General features: G+C 45.7%; 1 protein-coding gene across 3 annotated transcripts in view; it reads left to right on the top strand.

Annotated features, from left to right (window-relative positions):
* The window catches only part of PLCG1 (phospholipase C gamma 1), a 108023-nt gene that overhangs the window by 84972 nt on the left and 1516 nt on the right, over positions 1-21535 (top strand). For all 3 annotated transcript variants that reach the window (XM_083507917.1, XM_083507916.1, XM_083507915.1), the window contains exons 20-31: positions 726-803; positions 1742-1845; positions 2755-2851; positions 9104-9176; positions 10498-10655; positions 11106-11202; positions 12482-12706; positions 14311-14459; positions 16253-16367; positions 18764-18925; positions 19505-19593; positions 19714-19901. In XM_083507917.1, coding sequence (XP_083364043.1) covers positions 726-803; positions 1742-1845; positions 2755-2851; positions 9104-9176; positions 10498-10655; positions 11106-11202; positions 12482-12706; positions 14311-14459; positions 16253-16367; positions 18764-18925; positions 19505-19593; positions 19714-19901 — 1535 coding nt within the window. The remainder of the gene's footprint in view (positions 1-725; positions 804-1741; positions 1846-2754; positions 2852-9103; positions 9177-10497; positions 10656-11105; positions 11203-12481; positions 12707-14310; positions 14460-16252; positions 16368-18763; positions 18926-19504; positions 19594-19713; positions 19902-21535) is intronic.

The following is a 21535-nucleotide window of genomic DNA, read 5'->3' as shown; positions in this document are numbered from 1 at the left end:
TTCCCCCAAACCACACCCACTAACACCACACTGAACGTCATATGAGATGTCAGGTGCAGGGCAAGTATTGGCATGGCTTCAAAGGAACAACTGAGAGCTTAAGGCATGCTCTTACCACCCAGCTGTTGGAAGGAGGAAGTCCTTTTGCAAACCACCCTGCACTGCTCCTTGGACCTTTGGCTTTTGGGTGTTTAAAGAGCAGTGTGAGGCTGCTTGCAAAAGGGCTTTCTAACAGCCCTGAACTTTTCTTTGAAATTCTGAAAACTGGAGTTTCAAAGTGCAGTGCTAGGCTGTTAAAAAGTCTTTTGTAAACAACCCCACGCTGATCTTAAATCTCTAGTTTTTGGAGGTTCAAGGAACAGCACATGGCTGTTTGAAAGCCCTTTTGCAAACAGCTCTGTGCTGCACTTTGAAATCCCAACAACTGGGACTTCAAAGTGCAGCTTCGCCTGATGTCACAGTAACATCTGGTGATTGACAGATAAACAGCCCCACCTGCCTGCCAAATTTGTCCCACCAAAGGTTGGGGAGATAAGAATCTAGCAAGTTGTCTAGAAAAAGTTGCTCACCCTACTCTATAGCGTGGGGGGAGACTCAGCCTGTTTCCAAGCTGTCAAATCTTATAAGCCTTATAAGTGAGTGGCTTTAGCCACCTCTTCTAACTCCTGTTATCCTTGCCTGAACAAGCATACAGATAGACTCATCCTCTTTCCTTTGCTCACCAGGAACCAGATTACGGTTCACTCTACGAAGGTCAGAATCCAGGATTTTATGTGGAGGCCAATCCTATGCCAACCTTCAAGGTATTTTACTTGTATCTCGAGATGTGACTGGGATGAGATCAGCTGATAAATTGCTTGTGTGGCCAATATGTTTTCACTACCAGGGCAAGTAGCAGCTTATGAGGAGGTGGCTTCCATTGGGCAAATCGTGTAGAGGGGAAGGGTTAATACTGCCCTCCAGCACCACGGTGGTCCCTGTGGATCAGTCCTTGCCTTGGCTGCATTTGCATATCTCCATCATAAATCTTTAGTCTGGAGAATGCTCTTAACAAACCATTAGCACATTGGGGCCTTGATGCCTACCCTCCCTGCAAACATTAGTACACTAAATTTTAAACCCCAGGCACTAGCATATTCATGAAGTTATTTGCATATAGAAACTTCTGACTTTCGCACAAAATTGGAAAGAGAACTGAACCCTGGTAATGGGAGTCTGAAAGGTAGGCAAATTCCTGGCCAATCATTAGTTTGTCCTATTGATTGCACTGTATATTTCCCCCCACGGTGGTCTTGCATGTCACAAAGACTTAGAGGCAGGTATTGATACCTGATTGTAAGTGGATTTCTGCAGAATTCCTTGGTAATAATAATAATTATTTATTTATTTATACCCCGCCCTCCCCAGCCAAGACCAGGTTCAGGGCGGCTAACAACCAATAATAAAAACAAGTTGATTAAAATACAGTTTAAAAGATTAAGGTACAACATTAAAACATTAGGGTGCAATCTCTTCATAGGAGGAGAAAGGGAAAAGAAAGAGGGGGAGACAATCAAACTGATTCTAAGCCAAAGGCCAGGTGGAACAACTCTGTCTTACAGGCCCTGCAGAAAGAAATCAGATCCCGCAGGGCCCTGGTCTCATGAGACAGAGCATTCCACCAGGCTGGAATGAGTGTTATGTGACTTCATCTCGGCTTCTGCCGGGATCACCTAGCCTCATTATTTTGTATGTGTTTCAGTGTGCTGTCAAAGCCTTGTTTGACTATAAGGCTCAACGAGAGGATGAGCTCACCTTCACCAAAAATGCCATCATCCAGAATGTGGAAAAGCAAGAAGGAGGCTGGTGAGTTTCCTTCAATCACCAGATGATCGGTCCTTTTAAAAAGATCTCCCAGAGATCACATCTCCAAGCAGCAACAGGGCGTTTGCTGACTTTCCCATTCCTGGTAATGCCTTTTGAAAAGAACTTCCCCCTTTTATATGTTTTAAACAAGCAAAATGCGAAGATGAACACCCGCCTCGTTTTTAGAGCCAAACCCTTTGGTTCCCAGACTCTGGGAACCTAGGTTGCTCCTGAACAACTGAAAAGCAGGTAGAGTTGGTAGAGGTGATTTGAAAGGGAGACTTAACACTTCCCCCATCCACCACTTTCCTCTTACAACTCCTTCCAACAACTTCTCCACCCCTCTCCTCTCCATCTTGTATTATAAACTCGCCATGCTGCTTTGCAGCTGTTTGGGAATGACTAGGACAGGCATCCCCAGACTCTGCCCTGCAGCTGTTTTGGGACTACAGTTCCCATCATCCCTGACCATTGGTCCTGTTAGCTAGGGATGATGGGAGTTGTAGTCCCAAAACAGCTGGAGGGCCGAGTTTGGGGATGCCTGGACTAGGGTTTCCAGATACAAGGTCTGCTACTGAACTTCAGCTTCAGCCCTTAGTCAAGATCACTTTACACTTTGGCACAGGGAAGTGTTTCTGCTAGTGGTATGATAGGGCATGAATTTGGTAACTTATTTCCATTCCTTGGAATCAAGGCAAAATTAACAAGAGAGTATCCTCGTTTGCCCTCCTGCACACTCCACTACTGGCAGGTCTATAGCTTAGTGCACAGCTAGCTAGCTCTGTTGGTCTGCTTAATGCCACACATCTACGTTCTAATCGATGCATTTTGATCACCTTGGTACAAAATAACACTAGTTTTGTGTAGAACGTGTATGGCTTTGCACATGCATCTTTTCATTCCTTCCAGGTGGAGAGGAGACTGTGGCGGTAAGAAGCAGCTGTGGTTTCCATCTAACTACGTAGAAGAAATAGCTAGTCCAACAGGCTTGGAGCCTGAGAGGGAGGTGAGCATTCAGTTTGGAGAAAGATGGAAAGAGAGCTGTGGAGTCTTTTCAGCTTCAGATTCCGGGGAAAGCTCAGCTTGAGTTTTGGTCTTGAAATAAGGCCTTCTAAATACCCAAAGGGCCACCTTCTTCCATGTGAGCCTGCCTGCTCAATAAGATCTTCCAGATGGGCTGTCCTATGCATCACACAAACACTTAGTTTACATTCAGCTGGGATGTGGGAGAAGACCTTTGCTGTTCTGGCAAGTTCTCTGGGTCTCTCTGCCCAGCGAGACTTAGAATCACAGCATTGGAAGGGATTCCCCAAGGTCTGTTGGGAATCTGCCAGGGAGATAGTGTCCATCATGAGCCCCCAAGCCGGAGTTCTGGACGACCATTGATCTTCCGTAGACAGGCAGATCCAGCAGTTAGCGACACGAAGCCTCTGGAAATTCCTAGCATCATTCCAGGCTTGTGTACACTGTTTATCAGCAGAAGCACAGCCAAAAGCTTGCACCGCAGAAGAGCATAATTTACAGACTTTATTAGCGTTTAACAGAACAAAAGAAAACGTGACCGTTCTGTGTCAGCATTTCTGGCCAACTGAGAAAACGAAAGGAAAAACAGCAAGCATAAACATCCTGTGAATAGGACATGCGCAGACTCTGTTGCTTACAAAAGCCTGCTCCCTTTTAAGGTGGAACGGAAATATCCTAACATCCTCCCCCTTTCCGTGTAACCTGTTGTACCTGTGGTTCACCCAATTGCAACTTTTGTACATAAACCTTTAGTTGTTCTCTGTTAACAACCTTAGACAACAGATCAGCAGGAATTTCATTTCCTGGCATGTAGGACACCTGAATCAGTCCTTTCTGGATACACTCTCTTGCACGATGTAACTTAATCTGCAAGTACTTGGTTCTCTGCTTGCAACTCTCGGAGTTCAGCAAAGCCAAACACGATCTATTGTCTTGATACACTTGTATAGGACATTTCACAGACACCCTGATGTCCTTAAACAGTTGCATCAACCATTCACAGTCCATGAGTGAAAATGACAGAGCATTGAGTTCTGCTTCACAGGAACTTAGGCTCACTGTTGTCTGCTTCTTGCACAACCAGTCAAACAGGCAGTGGTTGTACATGTAGCATACTCCAGAAGTGCTTGTACCATCCGTGGTGTCACTTCCAAAACTTGCATCTGCAAAGATTTCAAGACCTCCAGTCTTCTGACTGGTGAACCTCAGCCTGTAGTGCATAGTCCCTTTCAAATAGCGGGCTATGCGCTTCAGAGCTTTCCAATCCTGAACCGTAGGATTGTTGGCATGTCTGCTAAGCAGATTACAGCTTACAGCTATGTCAGGTCTTGAACATCTGGCAATGAAATTCAGCTTGCCTAGAATGCATCTGTATAGCGTTGTGTCAGAAAACGCTTCAGCAGTACTGTCTACCTGGTAACCTGTCACCATCGGTGTGTCTGCTGGGTTTGCATCAACCAAATTCAACCTGGTTAATACATCAGCAATTTTCTGTGTTTGGTGTACCAGAAAATTACCTGCTTGGTCCTTCTCCACCTGCAGAGAAAGATAGTTGGATACCTCACCAAGATCCTTCATGTCAAAGTGCTCCTTCAGCTGAGCTAGGGTGCTTTGGTAAAAAGCCTGATTCTTCCAAAACATCAGAAGATCATCAACAAAACATAAACAATACAGTTTGTTTTGCCCCTCCTCCTTGACAAACACACATGGATCAGCTTTGCCCTGGTGAAAACCTAGAGAAAGCAGTGTCTCAGTGAGTTTTGTGTTCCAACACCTGGCACTCTGCTTAAGACCATATAAGGATTTCCGCAGTTTACAGACCATACCCTTCTGTATCTCCATCCCATCAGGTGGAAGCATGAACAGCTGTTCATTCAAAATCCCGTACAAAAAAGCTGTATTAATGTCGTGGTGGGAAACATGCAGTTTCTCCTCCGCAGCGACCTTGAGCATCAGCCGAATGCTCTCATATTTGACTGTGGGTGAGTAGGTCTCGTGGTAATCCTGTCCTGGTACCTGTGAAAAACCTCTGGCAACCAATCTGGCTTTGTGTCTGACTACCTTGCCATTCTGGTCTGTCTTGGCCTTGAAGACCCATTTGCTGCCAACCAGTCTCATTCCTGGGACTACCGGTACCAGTTCCCAAGTTTGGTTCCTGTTCAAGGAATCAACTTCAGCCTTCATGGCATTAAGCCAAGGCTCAGCATCTTTAGAGGTCAACTCCTGAACCTCTTTGAAGCTTGAAGGTTCCCATACCTTCTCTGAGCTACCAAGAACAGCAGTTGCTGTCTTAGCAAACTCATCAGCATACCTCTTTGGAGGTCTGCCCTTGGTCGCCCTTTCAGATCTGCGTACTAGACGCAAGTCTTCTGGACTCATCTCCTCTTTCTTAGGAGAAAAGTGACCAATGGTGAACAGTGGTTCTTCCAGTTCATTGTCAGACGCATCAGATGGTCTGACTGAGGCCTTTGCGCTCTGGTAGTCTGCTGTGTCATCACTTTCACTGACATCAGCAGCAGCGCCGCCCACTGAACTGGAATCCGAACTCTGATCATCATCATCATCATCCTCATCCTCATCCTCATCATTATCAGCAGCAGCAGCAGCTTTCTCATCTTTAGCTGCTTGCTTGACATCACCTTCATCCTCCTCTGGGTAACTCTGGAAAATTCCCACATTTTCCCCCCACTTGGGATTGTACTCAACACTCCTTGTGAACTTTATGGATTTAGAGTCAGTCATCCATACCCTGTATGCACCTTTTTCGTACCCCATGAACAAACCATGTGCCCCACGCTTCCCAAGCTTGTTGGTTTGTTGTGTGCGTACCCACATGTCCGAACCAAAAATTCTCATGTGTTTGGTGTTGGGTTTCTTGCCAAACATCTTCTCATAGGGGGTACAACCAATGGGTGATGACAATCTGCGATTAAAGGTGTAAACCAAATTCCCCAGAGCCTCCCCCCAAAACTTATCAGGGAGATTGGCATCATGCAACAAGGTTTTGATTCCTTGCAGCAATGTTTGATTTGCTCTCTCCGCAAGCCCATTCATCCATGGCGATCTGGGCGTTGACATGTCATGCTGGATTCCCTTCTCAGTCAGGAAAGCTTCAAACTGCTGAGAAGTAAACTCCCCGCCCCGATCAGTAAACAAACAAGAAATGCGTTTACCGTGCACATTCTCCAACCAAGCACAGAATTCCTTAAACTTCGGAAACGCTTGCGATTTCTGTTCGAGCAAATACACATGAATGTACCTGGAAAAAGAATCAATTAGAATCATGAAATACCTTGCTCCCCCTAAAGAGGGCGCAAGTGGCCCAACCAGGTCTGCGTGCACTAGCTGGTAGGGCTTGGAGGCCTGCCTGCTAGACTCCTTGCCTTTGGAGCAACCTTCACCTTGTTCTCTGCACAAGATACACATTTCATGTGAAATTTACAGGGTTTGATGTTCAAACCCTCAACCACCTCTGGCATCTTGGCCAGTGCCTTCCAAGAGAGGTGACAAAACCTTCGATGCGCATCATGAATGCAACCTGCATGAAGAACTTTGTTAGTTTGTGCAACACAACAAGAATCAGCATTAGATACAACAGCAGTGTCATCATAAGTTATATGGAACAAACCATCCATAAACTTTGCATGCAAATAGTCCTCTTTGCCTTTACTGATGACACAGACGCTCCTCTTGAAGGAAATCCGAAAACCACGTCCAGTAAGCTGTGGGACGCTCAGCAAGTTGCTCGCCGCTCCTGGAACATATAGTACACCGCTGATGGTTGTGTGCAAACTTGCAAGTTTCACAGTCCCTTCTCCTGCAATTTGCAACGTCCTTCCATCAGCCAGGTGGATCTCACCTTCCTGTGGCTTGAAGGAGATAAAGAGATGCCTGTCCTTGGAAACGTGGCGGCTGGCACCTGAGTCCACAATAAACCTGCCTTTGGCTGTTGGAGCAGTCTTTACAGCAAGCAAACCCTTGTTTTCCAGCGGTTTGGGCTTTTGCAGCTTGCCCCCCTGCTGCTCCTGGCCAGCAGACTTGCCTTTAGCCTTTGGTGAAGCCGTGCCAGCAAACAATGCTTTGTTTTCCCCTTGCGCGGGCTCTTCACCCTCCCTCTGCTCCTGGCCATCTGCAGGTGTCTGCCTGTGGCTCTGTTTACCTTTGCCTTTCCGGCCTCTGCAAAGGTGATGACCTTGGTTCTCACGAGAAACAGAGCTCTCAGCTGCCGACTCCTTGGCTCCCCCTGGAGGCTGGAATGCTGCCTGGGATGACGTGACGGTCAGCTCCCCCTGCAGCTTGCAACCGGTGCCCTCAGCATCCCTGCACTCAATTGCATTCTGGGAAACAGCTAGGACCTCCGATGCAGTCAAACTCTGGGCTGGGATTACTGGCAAATGAGCTTTTTTAAAGCAGACCACATTCCACGTGCAGTGGTGTTGCCAGCCAGCGTCTTAATTTCCTCAAGAGATACGGATAGGACTATTATGTCCATCGCTCTCGAATCAGCTGATTTCCATCTCTCTGTCAGAGGAACTGGGGGGGCTTCAGAAACAACATGCCACACCCCAAACTGACGCAGTAAACTCTCACACCAGTTTGCCCAGGGTTCATAATTCTGCCCATCCAACTTAGGACACGGAGCAGTTTCAGAAGCTTGGAAAAATTCCATTCCAGCTTTTGGCATTAGCCGTGAGTCTTATGCCTTCAAAGACTCCTTATCTTGGCAGCCCATTAATCACGAACTCTTTGGCTCGGCTCCCAGGCCAATTAATCTGCCTTGCCGGAGATCAAAGACGAGGTAAAACAGAAAAGCCAAAAACCTCCCTTTTTTTCTTTCGCTTTTCCCACCATACCTCTTTAACGCAGTCTGTTGCAGCTTTACTCTCCTGTAGGTGCCGTGAATCTGGGCCCATAACCTTGTTGTTGGGAATCTGCCAGGGAGATAGTGTCCATCATGAGCCCCCAAGCCGGAGTTCTGGACGACCATTGATCTTCCGTAGACAGGCAGATCCAGCAGTTAGCGACACGAAGCCTCTGGAAATTCCTAGCATCATTCCAGGCTTGTGTACACTGTTTATCAGCAGAAGCACAGCCAAAAGCTTGCACCGCAGAAGAGCATAATTTACAGACTTTATTAGCGTTTAACAGAACAAAAGAAAACGTGACCGTTCTGTGTCAGCATTTCTGGCCAACTGAGAAAACGAAAGGAAAAACAGCAAGCATAAACATCCTGTGAATAGGACATGCGCAGACTCTGTTGCTTACAAAAGCCTGCTCCCTTTTAAGGTGGAACGGAAATATCCTAACAAGGTCATCTAGTCCAATCTCCTGCAATGCAGGAATCTCAACTAAAGATGGCCATCCAACCTCTGCTTACAAAACTCCATGAAGGGAGAGTCCATTGCCGACAGTCTTCTGTGGCTGCCTGCATACATTTACATTGGTATATTACATATACATTGGTTATTAGTTTCAAGTTTGGCCTTCTGCAATCTGGTTGTTCTTCATGTGTTTTAGACTACAACTCCCATAAGTCCCAGCCAGTGTGATCAATAATCAGGTTATGTTGAGAGTTGTAGCCCAAAATTTAATTCATTCATTTTAAAGTGCTTTATTTCAGGGGGTTTTTGTTTGTTTTACAAACAATCGGTATATAAATGTTACGAAATAAAATAAGTGTTGTTATCTGCCACAATGATGAAAACAATAACTAATAATACATGGTTGCAAGCTTCTGCAGTTCAGAGATGTGTGTGGATAAGAGAAAGATTGTGTTAGTTATCCTTCCTGGCCTGGTTCTGTTCACAGTCAACACCTCTATGCCAGGACTGTGTGATGAAATCACACAGGCAGGTATCTCAGAAGAAAGCTCCGCTGTAATAAAATTCTTTCCCTTCAAATGTGGCAAATCTAAATATTATCCAGAATTAATTTTACTACTCTTTAGCATTTATTTAGTGTCAGATGGTCCTTTCCCAGAGGACTGAGTAGCTCTAATTTGCTATCCACAAATCATATTGGACGGTGGAGGCTGCCAAGCAGGGAGTAGTCAGCTGCCAATGGAGGAGGAGGCCAAGGGAAGGATAGGCATTTTAAATATTTTTAGAATACTTTGCTATTTTAAAACAGAATGCATTTATTTGGGTGAGTTCTATTGCCTCCCCTGAGGTTCTCACGATAGGGCAGACTCTAAAATGTGAAGAAATGTAGTAATATGCTATGAACTTGCTTCCAGCAACAGATAGATGAGAACAGTCCATTGGGAGACCTACTTGGAGGAGTTCTGGACGTACCAGCCTGTCAGATTGGTAAGTGGATGCTTTGTGTGGTGGGCGGGAGAGGCAAGAAGCGATAACCGATGCTGATTTTCGGCTGCAACTATTTCCTTAGAACCCACCTTTCCTTGCTAATCTGCAAGTTTTCAGTTCCCAAGGCTTTGCTCCAGGATAAAGGCCTTGCATGGCTAAGTGCTCAGCCATGCAGGACCAGTTCTCTGGGTTGCTATTTAGCAAGGGCTGTGCATGCGAGAATGTTTTGCCTCATTTCAAGCCCCCTTCAAATGCATGGGTCTTGCCTGCCTGCGGGAAGATGGTTATGCAAAAATGGAATTCTGGTGTTCATGGGTCTGACTATTGGGCAAGATTTGTGAACCAGTGATTTACACATAAGATTCTTACAGGAATATAGAAGAGTGGATAGACTGCTCATCTACAGTGCCTGGTTCTGAAGATCAAACCTGGAACAGGATTGTCTGGTGAAAAGTGACACACCTCATTGTCCATTCTGCTGAACCCCAATTCTCAAACATACTGATTGTTGATTTGGTGTTTAAACCTGCATTTTTTGCTGACTTGGGCTTGCTGGGGAAAGGCAAGATATAAGAAATAAGAATTGGGTAGTGTTTTTGCAGAAAAGCTTTGCCTGAGACTTTGGGATGACACTGCCTGTCAGAGTGGACAGTGCTGGGCTAGACCAGTAGTCTGGTCTGGTCAAATGCTCAAGAAGAGGAAATAGAGAGGTAGGGGTGTGTGTGTGTGTGTGTGTGTGTGTGTGTGTGAGAGAGAGAGAGAGAGAGAGAGAGAGAGAGAGAGAGAGAGAGAGATTTTAAATATGGGCCTGGGGGATAAATGTAGGCCCTTGGTCTGGGAAGGTTGATATCCACTGAAGCTACCTCTTAAAAAATACCATTGCTGCTTCCTTTCTTTCAAAGAGACTTTATTGCATTGCATTTATATACTGCCTTTCTGACAAGGCACCCAAAGTAGTTTACAGTTTTAAAATACCCAAACAAATGATGATACACCATGTAAAATTGACCCAGGGGACAAGCCAACTTGAGAAGGCCCTGATGGTATGCCTGCCTTCTTCCTTCTCACAGGGCAGATGATGTCTAGTGGGGCAACAGTCTGTCTGCAGCTGGCCTTGTGGGGTGCAGAAACAGTCCAACCAGGATGTTGTCGCTGCCTCCCTTCTTCAATCTCTTCTTCTTTCTCATTTTATCAGTTATCAATACCACCTACATACTATGGAGAAATTTTTAACTATAACTCTCGTATAGATCATGTCTGTGAGGGTCTTGAGGCAGGCTGTGGCCTCATCCTTGTTTTTCTGCTCGTTCCTCATCCACAGCCATCCGCCCAGAGGGAAAGAACAATCGCATGTTTGTCTTCTCTATCAGCATGGCTTCCATCACACGATGGTCCCTGGATGTAGCAGCTGACACACATGAAGACCTGTTGGACTGGGTGAAGAAAATCCGTGAAGCCGCCCAAACTGCTGATGCCAGGGTAAGATATGTGGCCTCTTAAACTTTTGTAAGCCATAGATGCAAAAGTTGAGGAACTTGTTATGAAGGCTCTTGTGGTCACTGCATGAAATGTGAAAATAAAATTAAATATCTGGGTTATATAGGAATGCCCGAAGAGTAACAGACCAGAATGGAGATGCTCCACTCATTATGTTTCGTATCCCTGCAAGTGGTTGGTTCCCTGCTGTCTCTGCCGTTTAAGTGATTGAGTGCAGTGGGGAGAGGTTTGCTGACTGTCTTGAAGATGTGCCTTTGTAGAAAAGCACACACTTTTCACAATATTTCACACACTTTTCAAATGGCAGTGAAATCCACTTGTCCTGCTGTTCCTGTTTTCTGCTCATTGAATGTTGATTCTGTTAGCGTGTAACTGAGCCAGTGCTTCTGCCGATACAGTTAATAAACCCTACTGTCTTTTATTCTTTGTCAGCTTTCGGAAGGCAAGATGATGGAGAGGAGGAAGAAGATAGCACTGGAGCTTTCTGAGCTGGTCATCTACTGTCGTCCTGTCCCCTTTGATGAAGAAAGTATGTGCAGATTCCATTAGGCAAATATTGCAAATGCTGTGCAGTGACCCATTGCGCGGCTAGAGCTGATTACTGGCATTAGTTCAGCCTTGTGATGTTTTAGTTGAAGCTTCTAAATCATTGCCAATCTGGCAGGGTAGATTAGTAAAGCTCTCACTTGTAGGTATTTGAAAGGTGTTTGCCAACCATGACAAAAACACACCAGTAGTTGCAATATAGTATTTCTTTTCTATATTGGTTCAAAACCTAATTTGTAATCATTGCAAATTGATTATCGTTGGATATACCGTATTTTTCGCTCTATAAGACGCACTTTCCCCCTCCTAAAAAGTAAGGGGAAATGTGCATGCGTCTTATGGAGCGAATGCAGTCTGCACAGCTATCGCTGAAGCCAGGAGAGCAAGAGGGATCGTTGCGCACCAATTCCTCTTGCTCTCCTGGCTTTAGGGATAGCCATGCAAAGCCTCCTGAGTGCAGTGGGAGGGCTCCTTCCACTGCGTTCAGGAGGCTTTGCGTTGCTTTCGCTGAAGACAGGAGAGCGAGAGGGATCGGTGTGCACCGATCCCTCTCACTCTCCTGGCTTCAGGGATAGCCACGCAAAGCCCCTTCAGGGCAACGGGAGGAACGCTCCCCCTGCCCTGAAGAGGCTTGGCACGGCTATCCCAGAAGCCAGAACAGCAAGAGGGATCGCTGCTTTTGCTGCACAGCGATCCCTCTTGCTGTTCTGACTTCGCTTCACTGGAGAGGCGCTGAACAGCTTTCCCTCTCTGAGCAGTGCCTCTTCAGTGCTGAAGGGGTGTTGCGCAGAGAGGGAAACCTGTGCAGTGCCCCTTCAGCAAAGCGGGAGGAGAAACAGAGCCCCTTCCATTTCTCCTCCCACTTTGCTGGAGAGGCGCTGCGCAGAGAGGGAGATATATATTTTTTCTTGTTCTCCTCCTCTAAAACTGGGTGCGTCTTATGGTTGGGTGCGTCTTATAGAGCGAAAAATACGGTACTATTTAGTCATAACTCTGGTTTATCTAATTCACAACTTGAATAATCCCACGGAAGAAAAAGTGGACATAGATTCTTATGGTTTAATTTTTTATAGATGTGAAAATTGACTCTAGATTTCTGAAGTTGATTGATTTGGGTTTTTTTTAGAAATGACTATAAATATGCATATCTATTTGTGGAACTGAAAAGTTCTTTCTCTCCCCACTGCTCTTTCTTCTCCTGTTAAATATTGTGGTGGGATCATTCTGACACCGTATCATTGTCTGCCCTGTTTCCTGTACAGAGATTGGCACAGACAGGGCTTGCTACAGAGACATGTCCTCCTTCCCCGAAACCAAAGCAGAGAAGTATGTCAACAAGATCAAAGGCAAGAAGTTTCTGCAATATAACCGCCTACAGCTTTCCCGCATCTATCCAAAGGGACAGCGCCTTGACTCCTCCAACTATGATCCTCTGCCTATGTGGATCTGTGGCAGCCAGTTGGTGGCACTCAACTTCCAGACACCAGGTGAGACCCTTTTCACTGGGTTGTTGCAGTGGTGTGATGGTTCCTCTCTGTGGTGACCATAGCTTAGGGCAAGAGTATACAACATGGTACCTGCCATATGTTGTTGGACTGCAAGGCCCATCATTGGCCATGCTGGCTGGGAGTTATGGTCCACAATAGCTGGACGACACAAGGTTGGCTAGCTCAACTTAGGGCATGTCTACTTTGCAGGGGAAAGGTATTGCTTCTGCATGGTCTGGTGTCCAGCTACTTGCATTGTTATACTACAATGGGCAAAAGCTTTTTGTGTTTGCTTATGATTGGGAGTTGGGCCATATTTTCTTCTTCATTTGAATGTTTACCTATAAAGCCTTAAATGGCTCAGGACCAAAATACCTCAAGGACCGCCTCTCCCCTTATGAACCTACCCAGACCCTGAGATCATCATCTGAGTCCCTTCTTCTTGTGCCTCCCCCACATGAGGTCCGGAGGGTGGCAACACAAGAACGGGCCTTTTCTGCAGTGGCTCCCTGTTTCTGGAATGCTTTCCTCAGTGAGGCTCGCCTGGTGCCTTCATTGCATGTCTTAAGGCAGCAGTCAAAAACGTTTCAACCAGGCGCTTGGCTGATACTCTGTGGACTTTGAAATGTGTCTGGGAGAGGGGGGTTGTTGCTTTGCTTTGCTTCTGCTTTTGTTTTATTATATATTTTGTCTTTTCATATTGTATTTTTATGTTGTGAATTGCCCTGTGGTCTTTGGGTGAAGGGAGGTGCACCAAAAAATAATAATAATGTTAGCAGTTTTTTTAAAAAAATGGATTGTGCTGGGTTGGTACATATGCCAGCGTAGCTAGGATGCTGTCTCAGAACAAATTTATATAACCTTAAAACCGGGGGAGCCAACATGGCAACCTCCAGATGTTGTTGGACTACAACTCCCATCAAGCTGACCCAGATGGGAACTGTAGTCCAGTGAAGCCTGGATGAAACTGTTTTGAGAGCCAGTGTGGTGTAGTGTATTGCTTCTGCATGGTCTGGTGTCCAGCTATGGTCCAGAGCGGTAGACTCGTAATCTGGTGAACTGGGTTCGCTTCTCCGCTCCTCCACATGCAGCTGCTGGGTGACCTTGGGCTAGTCACACTTCTCTGAAGTCTCTCAGCCTCACTCACCTCACAGAGTGTTTGTTGTGAGGGAGGAAGGGAAAGGAGAATGTTAGTTGCTTTGAGACTCCTTAGGGTAGTGATAAAGCGGGATATCAAATCCAAACTCCTCTTCTTCTTCTTTTGGCTACCCTTGCTGCAAAATGTGAGAATGGGCATGCAGGTGTTGAAGTCTGAAAGTAACCACGGTATTGCCTCATCCTATTCAGGTGTCAATTGTAACGAGCCTTTCAGTGGCGGAAGATACTTTACTGTGCCCTTCTAGCAGCATAATCAGTATGGTTAATTATCTTTGCCTTCTGAAAGAAACTGCACCTGAGGTGTTCAGCATTTTGTGAGCTGGCCAGCTAGCACTGACTTTCCTTAGGGGCCTCATTTGAACACGGGTGTTATGCCCTGAATTGTCCTTAATTGTACTGCATAGTACTGGAGCTGTTCCTCATCAAAGCCCCCTGTGCTTTTGCAGATAAGCCAATGCAGATGAATCAGGCCCTGTTTATGTCTGGAGGCCGATGCGGCTTCATGCTGCAACCGGGCAACATGCGGGATGACATCTTTGATCCCTTTGACAAGAGCACTCTGCGGGGGGTGGAGCCACTTTCCATTTCCATTGAGGTTGGTGTGTTATGCTCTTCTCTGCATGCCTGCTATAACAAAGCCTTATTTTGACTTTGGTTTGCGTGGACATGTCCCTTCTCCTACAGCCCCAGGCTTCAGAATACTGCTACATTACATCATGAAGAGACATTGTGTGCGTGTAGTATATTTATTTCTCCACCTACCTGATCCTCTGGCCCTGCCCACCACCAGCATGGAGCCCTGAGAAAGTTGCCCACAAGGGAATGCAACTCTTGGGCTAAAATATTTCCCCCACTTTTCATTTTTCATAAAAATACCATGCACTGAAGTGCTTCCTCCACTAGAGGTCCGGAGGGTGGCAACACGAGAATGGGCCTTTTCTGCAGTGGCTCCCCATTTGTGGATGCTCTCCCCAGGGATGTTCATCTGGTGCCTTCATTATACACCTTTAAGTGCCATGCAAAAATGTTCCTCTTCAACCAGGCCTTTGGCTGATTAATATTCTATGGCCCTTTCAAGGTGTTTGTTTTGGTGGGGGCAGGGATAATCGTTTTGATTTGTTTTTGTTTTAATTATTTATTTGGTTTTCTTTATCCTGTATTTTTATCTTGCGAAGCACCCTGAGATCTTTGGATGAAGGGTGGTATAGAAATTTAATAAATAATAGTAATTTTGTAAGCTAAGGCTCTTCTCTCCTATCAAACAAATTACCAAATGTTGAGCCGGAGGTGCTTTTGTCTCAGCTGGAATAACAATGGACCATCTTACATCAGTGTGCTGAGTAGCCCTCTAGAGATGGAACCAAATAGTCAATGCAGATTGAATTGAAATAGATGACAAAAGGGAGAAGAGGCACACCAGGACTGCACGGTGTGGGGCGGAGGGGAATTCTATAGGGGCCGAAAAATGGCAGCATGCAACCTTTTGCCACCCATAGGTGGCACCCTCCACTTAGAAACCTCATGCATTCTGTATTTAGCTGGGGCTCAATGTAAAAGCATTGTTGTGACTCTGGCTTCATAATTTAAGTCAAGTGCAAAGCTGGGAGCAAAGAGCAGGGTGATTTGTTTGTCGCTCCTGTCCCAGTACACACCACCAATTCTGTCATTCTGTTGTCATTCTACTTTTATATAGAATGAAAAGCGCATATGAGAGGCAGGACAAAAGATTTCTAAATCCTATCTAGGGTTGTTCATGCTGATTGGGATTCAGTCATGATCAACCAGCCACTGAAAGCATGGGACTAAGTTAGTTATGACTGACTTGTTCCAGCGGCTTCAGTGAGACTCTCAGTGTAGTCCCTGTGCATGTTTGCTTGGAAGTAAGTCCAACTGTATCCGATGGGGCTTCCGCCCAGGCATGGAATCAGGGTCAATTATTTTAGGCTCTTTCATAAGATATCAGATGGGCAAGTGCCTGTAAAAGTTTTCCCTCCATTTCTGCATTTTTAATGCCATCAAGTCAGACCCTGTGTAGACTTCAGTTCTGTACCTACCATGTGAGGAGAGTAAACCTCTTGTTTGTGCAACCTTAGCCTCCTGGGGATGGGATGAAACACTCATCCCCAGCTCTTCAGGTTGCCCATGCATCACTTAGGTGTTGGCTCTCAACAGACTTACTATGTCTTGTTGGAGAAAGCGGTCCAGGGGCCACAACCAATTGTATTTAGTTTCAATGGATGAAACGTTTTGTTTGTTTGTTTTGAAAATGTCTGTGCTGGAGTTACCTCAATAGATTGAGGAATCGGCCTCTGATGCAGTGTGCATAGCCATTCCTCAAACTGTGCAAAGCAATGGCCTAATTTTGGCTTCCCTACCTGCCCTGCATAGGTCCTCGGGGCACGACACCTTCCGAAAAATGGAAGAGGGATTGTTTGCCCCTTCGTAGAGGTTGAGGTGTCTGGAGCTGATTATGATAACGCAAAGCAGAAGACCGAGATGGTGGGTGAGTATCCGAACTACCCAAAATTCAGACGGGTTGCAAGGCATGACGGTGTTGTTTGTAAGTCCGCGCCAGGGCCGGATTTAGGTTTGATGAGGCCCTAAGCTACTGAGGGTAATGGGGCCCTTTATATGTCCAGTTGTCCTTTGTCAACAACAAATTGTCACTGTTTTTTGTGTTGAATATATGCTATATGGTAATTTATGGACCTAATAGGTATCTAAAGCCATTTGCACATGCAGAATGTAGGCACCCTATATATAGAAATGAGCAAACCGGTGATATTTTAGGGAGCAGGCTAGCAGACGGGGCCCATTACTTACAGCAGAGGAGCCTACACAACACAAAACACTGTTGCTGTATGTGGGTTTTATTTTATTTGTTTTTTATCTTCTATTTTGGAAATATACATCTAGGTTTTTTTTCTAAATTTTTGGGGGGACCCCAAGAGAGTGGGGCCCTAAGCTATAGCTTGATTAACTTATATGTAAATCTGGCACTGGTCCAAGCTAAGAAGAGGGCCTCGAAATATTCATCGCTCCTGTCACTCCTGTAAACCAACTTCCTTCTCATCCCCAGACATATATGTGTACTTTACATTAGGGGTCCCCTTCCTGTTGCTCTCTTACTCTGGCCTCATGCCTTCAGCTCAGTGTGTGAAGACAAGATTTTCAAAGATTTGCTGTAACACTAGCCAGTCCCAAGCACACTGCGGCCTCTTTGAGGTGGCAAGAAGTGTTTCCTGTTCACTGAACCAGCTTCCTTCTCATTGCCAGAAGTATATGTGTAGTCGGTGACCTGACATTTGGGGTTTCTTCCTGTCGCGCTCCTTACCCTGGCCCCTGGGCTGCTTTTTCTCATGTCTCAAAATCATTGTGTGAAGGTGAGGTTTTCTGAGCTTCATTCTAGCACTGGCCAGTTCCAAACAGTCTGTGATGTGGCAAGGAGTGTTTCCTGCTCACTTGACATGCAAGAAATGCTAGGCAAAAGAGGGGGTGGAAACCACTCTGGTGCCAAGAGTGGAAGCTACAGTCTGCTGCAGAAATGAGATTGTCTAGTAGCAGATTGCTTGATATGCATTAGATTACTGAGGTGGCTGGAAAAGAAATGGAGACATGGAGTTGATTGTACGAATTGGCCTAGTCATCAATAAGGAGCCGGTTTGTGCAGCTCTGGCAAGTTCTTGGAGCATTTTGTCCAGTGTTAATGAAGAAACACTTAAGGAGTCTCGGAGAATGCTGTGTCTCAGTAGGACAGGAAAGAGTCCAAGATCATCATCTTAGGAGGGAAGTGGGGAAAATGGCAGGTGAACTGTGACACTAACTGCAGCAATAAATGTGCCATACATGCATGTTTGTGGTAGCTTAAGTTTGAGAGCCCGTCTGATTGCATTGGATTTGGAGTTGAACAGCTTGGCCTCAGGTCCCTGCTCTGCCCTGAACTCGGTTGCATGGTCTGGGCAGGTCTCAGTTTAGCCTCATTGTGGAAGGCAGTTAAAGTGGTGACAATTCTGGACAGCTCTCTGAAAAAATTGCACCCTTTTCCACATACCTGTCTTTGATGTGCACCACCTGCTCTTCCTTGATGATGGATAACAACAGATCCCATTAAGCTGGTGCCACAAACACATGTGAACACTCCTCTTAGAGGCAGCACCCCCATTCCAGGCAAACAGGTTGGTGCTTGGTGCTGTGGAACAGCTGTGAGATTCTGGAAGATGGTTAACGAAGGATTAGGGATGCAGGAAGGTGAGCATTCCCATCAGGTACTTGCAAAGGTCACAGGGCTTTCATGGTTTCTTGAATGAAGTCATGCAAGAAAACAGTCACTCCCCTCTCCCGAATTGAAGGCTTGCTCTGGGAGGGGAGAGCGTTCAGGATGAGGGTCTGCTCCATTGAGAGGACTGTTGCCCCCACTCCCCAGCAGCAACCCTTCAAGCCACACCCTATACAAAACCATGGAGAATACAGCTCCCCCCCCCAAACTTCATTTTAAAATAGCCCCTTATGTAAAGCAATGGGCTGGTCTTCTACATGCTGTGAAGGGTGGTAGATGGAAGCAGCATCAAAGTGAGGTGGGCATTGTTAGAGGTGGGTTGTAGCTGTTTTAAATTCTTACCTGATTTGTACTAAGGGCAGGGTTCACTAACTTTAAACTGGGAAGGTTAATAAATGGATGTGAAGAACTGTGGCCCATTTAAAACTGCTGCTGTGGAAGTTAATTTCCAGAGAGTAGCTCTGTTATCCATTGTTGACAAAGGAGTTCTGCGACACTAGAGACTTAGCAGCTTACTGTGGATTAAGCTAAACGACTGTTAAAGTATTGAACTACTTTCTTTTTAAAATACCGGAAATGATAGACATTGTATGTTTGTTTGTTTGTTTGTTTATTTAATATAGTGGACAATGGCCTGAATCCTGCCTGGGCTCATAAGTCGTTTCACTTCCATGTCAGTAACCCAGAGTTTGCCTTCTTACGGTTTGTTGTGTATGAAGAGGATATGTTCAGTGACCAGAACTTCTTAGCTCAGGCCACATTCCTGGTTAAAGGCCTGAAGACAGGTATGTGGCTGAAAGGTGTTTCCAATATCTTTGGAAGCATATTTCTGCTGATAAGATTCATGGGAGCATAGATGTTGTCATGCAATCAGTGAAAAGTTGCTTTGTAATAAATTGCAAACGTCTGTTGTTAATTGGGTGAAAAAAGCAAGGCTGCAATCCTAACTACACTTAACTTGGGAGCAAATTGGGGAGTCACTCCCTGCAAAGCATAATCTGTAGCCAACATGTGCTTTTGGTTTGTTGATTGTGGTTTGACATAAAATAAGCCAGGGGTGGTAGTTTGCGTACTTTGCGCCTAAGGCAGTGATGGCCAAACTTGGCCCTCCAGCTGTTTAGGGACTACAATTCCAATCATCCCTGACGACTGGTCCTGCTAGCTAGGGATGATGGCAGTTGTAGTCCCAAAACAGCTGGAGGGCCAAGTTTGGCCATCACTGGCCTAAGGCGTGAAAAGGCCCTTTTAGACACAATCATAGTAATACAGTAACTTTGGTTTGCCATGATGTGTGAATAGGGCTGGTGAAACTACGTGACTGCAGTTAGTTGGCTCCCATCATAGCTCCTTTTGTTGTCTTTTAGGGTACCGAGCCGTGCCTTTGAAGAACAACTACAGTGAGGATCTGGAACTGGCTGCCTTGCTGGTGGAAATCGATATCACTCCTGGCAAAGTAAGTCTTACGCTCTTTAACTATTGATGGAGCTGTGCAGTGTCCTGCAAAAGACTCCCTAAGCTGAGGCTGAAAAAGTTGAATATGTGACAACTGTCTTGTCTCTTTTTGATTCTGAAGCAGGAGAATGGGGAGATTAGCCCCTTTGGAGCTTCGGCCTTCCGAGACAGGTCAGCAGATTCTCCAAGCCAGCAGATGGGAGGCAGAACCAGAGAAGGCTCATTTGAAGCCCGATATCAACAACCATTTGAAGATTTCCGGATGTCACAGGAGCAGCTAGCAGACCACTTTGACAATCGAGACAGAAGGTAAGCTCAGTAGGGATTAGGTGCTCCGGATATTCAAGGTAGACTGATATTCTTAAAGTCAGGTAATGTCTCCTAGTCAGTCATTTGGGAATTGGCCATTTATAGTGGTGAGCTTCAGTCCCTTCTACAGGTGTCCTTACGTATTGCGGAGTTTGAAATGTTGCATAGCATAAGCAGCCTTTGTCTTAACGTATTATTTCCCATGGGAAGCTTCTTGACTTGCAACTGAGCCATGCATGCAGAAGGAAAAATGTTGTGCTTTTATAAGGCTGGCCTTGCAAAGGCCAGTAAGCATGCACCCAGATAGGAGAATTATCATTTTTCTTTCTTTTGGGAAGAGGGTTGATTCTGCTGGAATGCCAGCCTTCTCTGACAGGGAAAGCAAGCCCCCTCACTGCCTGCAATGCTGTCAGCATCCCAAATGATTGTGGCAGGGGATTGCTGAGTTCTGCAGGGATATGTTGGGCAAGAGGCAATGTTTTGACCACCTCCCCCACAAAAGCCATGAGCTGGCTAGTCCCATGGGAACAGGGAACATAGAGGTCTGCTCCCATTGCATGTCTCTTGGGGATGGTACTACACATACTGAGTGGAACTGCTGAATGGAACCCCTCTCATTCTCTGAATAGCCCTGATGCACTGTTCCCATGTGTGGCAGTGGGAGGGTGGGAACAATGGCCTAGGGCAGCAGTTCTCAACCCATGGGTCCCCAGATGTTGTTGGACTACAACTCCCATCATCCATAGCTAGCAAGAGTTCAGGGATGATGGGAGTTGTAGTCCAACAACATCTGTGGACCCACAGGTTGAGAACCGCTGGCCTAGGGGGTCTTGTTCTGCATGCAAGAGATGTATCATTGATTGGGGAAGTTTTCAGTGGTTTCCCCTCAAGGGGGGGGGGGGAATCAGATTGCCAGGCAAAATATTCCCTGTGCAAAATTGCCATGGCAACAGCTCCTCATGAGAAACCATAGCATCAAAAAGTAAGAATCGAGCCTCAGAGACGGCAGGTGCTAGCTGCTAACAGCCAGTTCACATATTGATCGTTTCCCAGTCATAAAAGATGGCGTAAATTTATCTGATTATTATAGAGTAAATGCATGACTAAACTTTGGTACCCACCCACCAATGTCCCATAAGGTTAGTAGGTGCCAGTGTGTTGTAGTGGACAATGTGTTGGGTTTGGATGAGACCTGGGATTAAATCCTGGTGCACAAGATGGCCCCGACTGGTCAAATCCCTGCCTCTCCAGCTCACTTTCCTAACAAATGGTTGTAAAGATAAAAAGGAAGAAATCTTGAAGTTTCTTAGCAAAAGGACAGGATGCAAAGGTGGATAAAACAAAAATGCCATTACATTTTCCTCTCAAGAAAATCAGCACAGTGTCACTAGATACGTGGCTCTTGAAGAAATCCCTCAATGCACTTCCAAATGTAACTTGCATTTTTATAGTTACAGATAGTTACAGTGTGATAGTTACAGTGTGTATGTGAAGAAGTGTGCATGCACACGAAAGCTCATACCTAGAACTAACTCAGTTGGTCTTTAAGGTGCTACTGGAAGAAATTTTTTTATTTTGCATTTTTATAGTCTGCTGGAGAGATGTATTGTTTTTCAACCCCTTTCCCCCTTCCC

The sequence above is a fragment of the Podarcis liolepis genome (genome assembly GCF_965112155.1).
Source record: "Podarcis liolepis genome assembly, chromosome: 6".
In the NCBI taxonomy this organism is placed as follows: domain Eukaryota; kingdom Metazoa; phylum Chordata; class Lepidosauria; order Squamata; family Lacertidae; genus Podarcis; species Podarcis liolepis.
The sequence above is the reverse complement of the archived record's forward strand: the minus strand, read 5'-3'. Positions and strand labels throughout refer to the sequence as shown.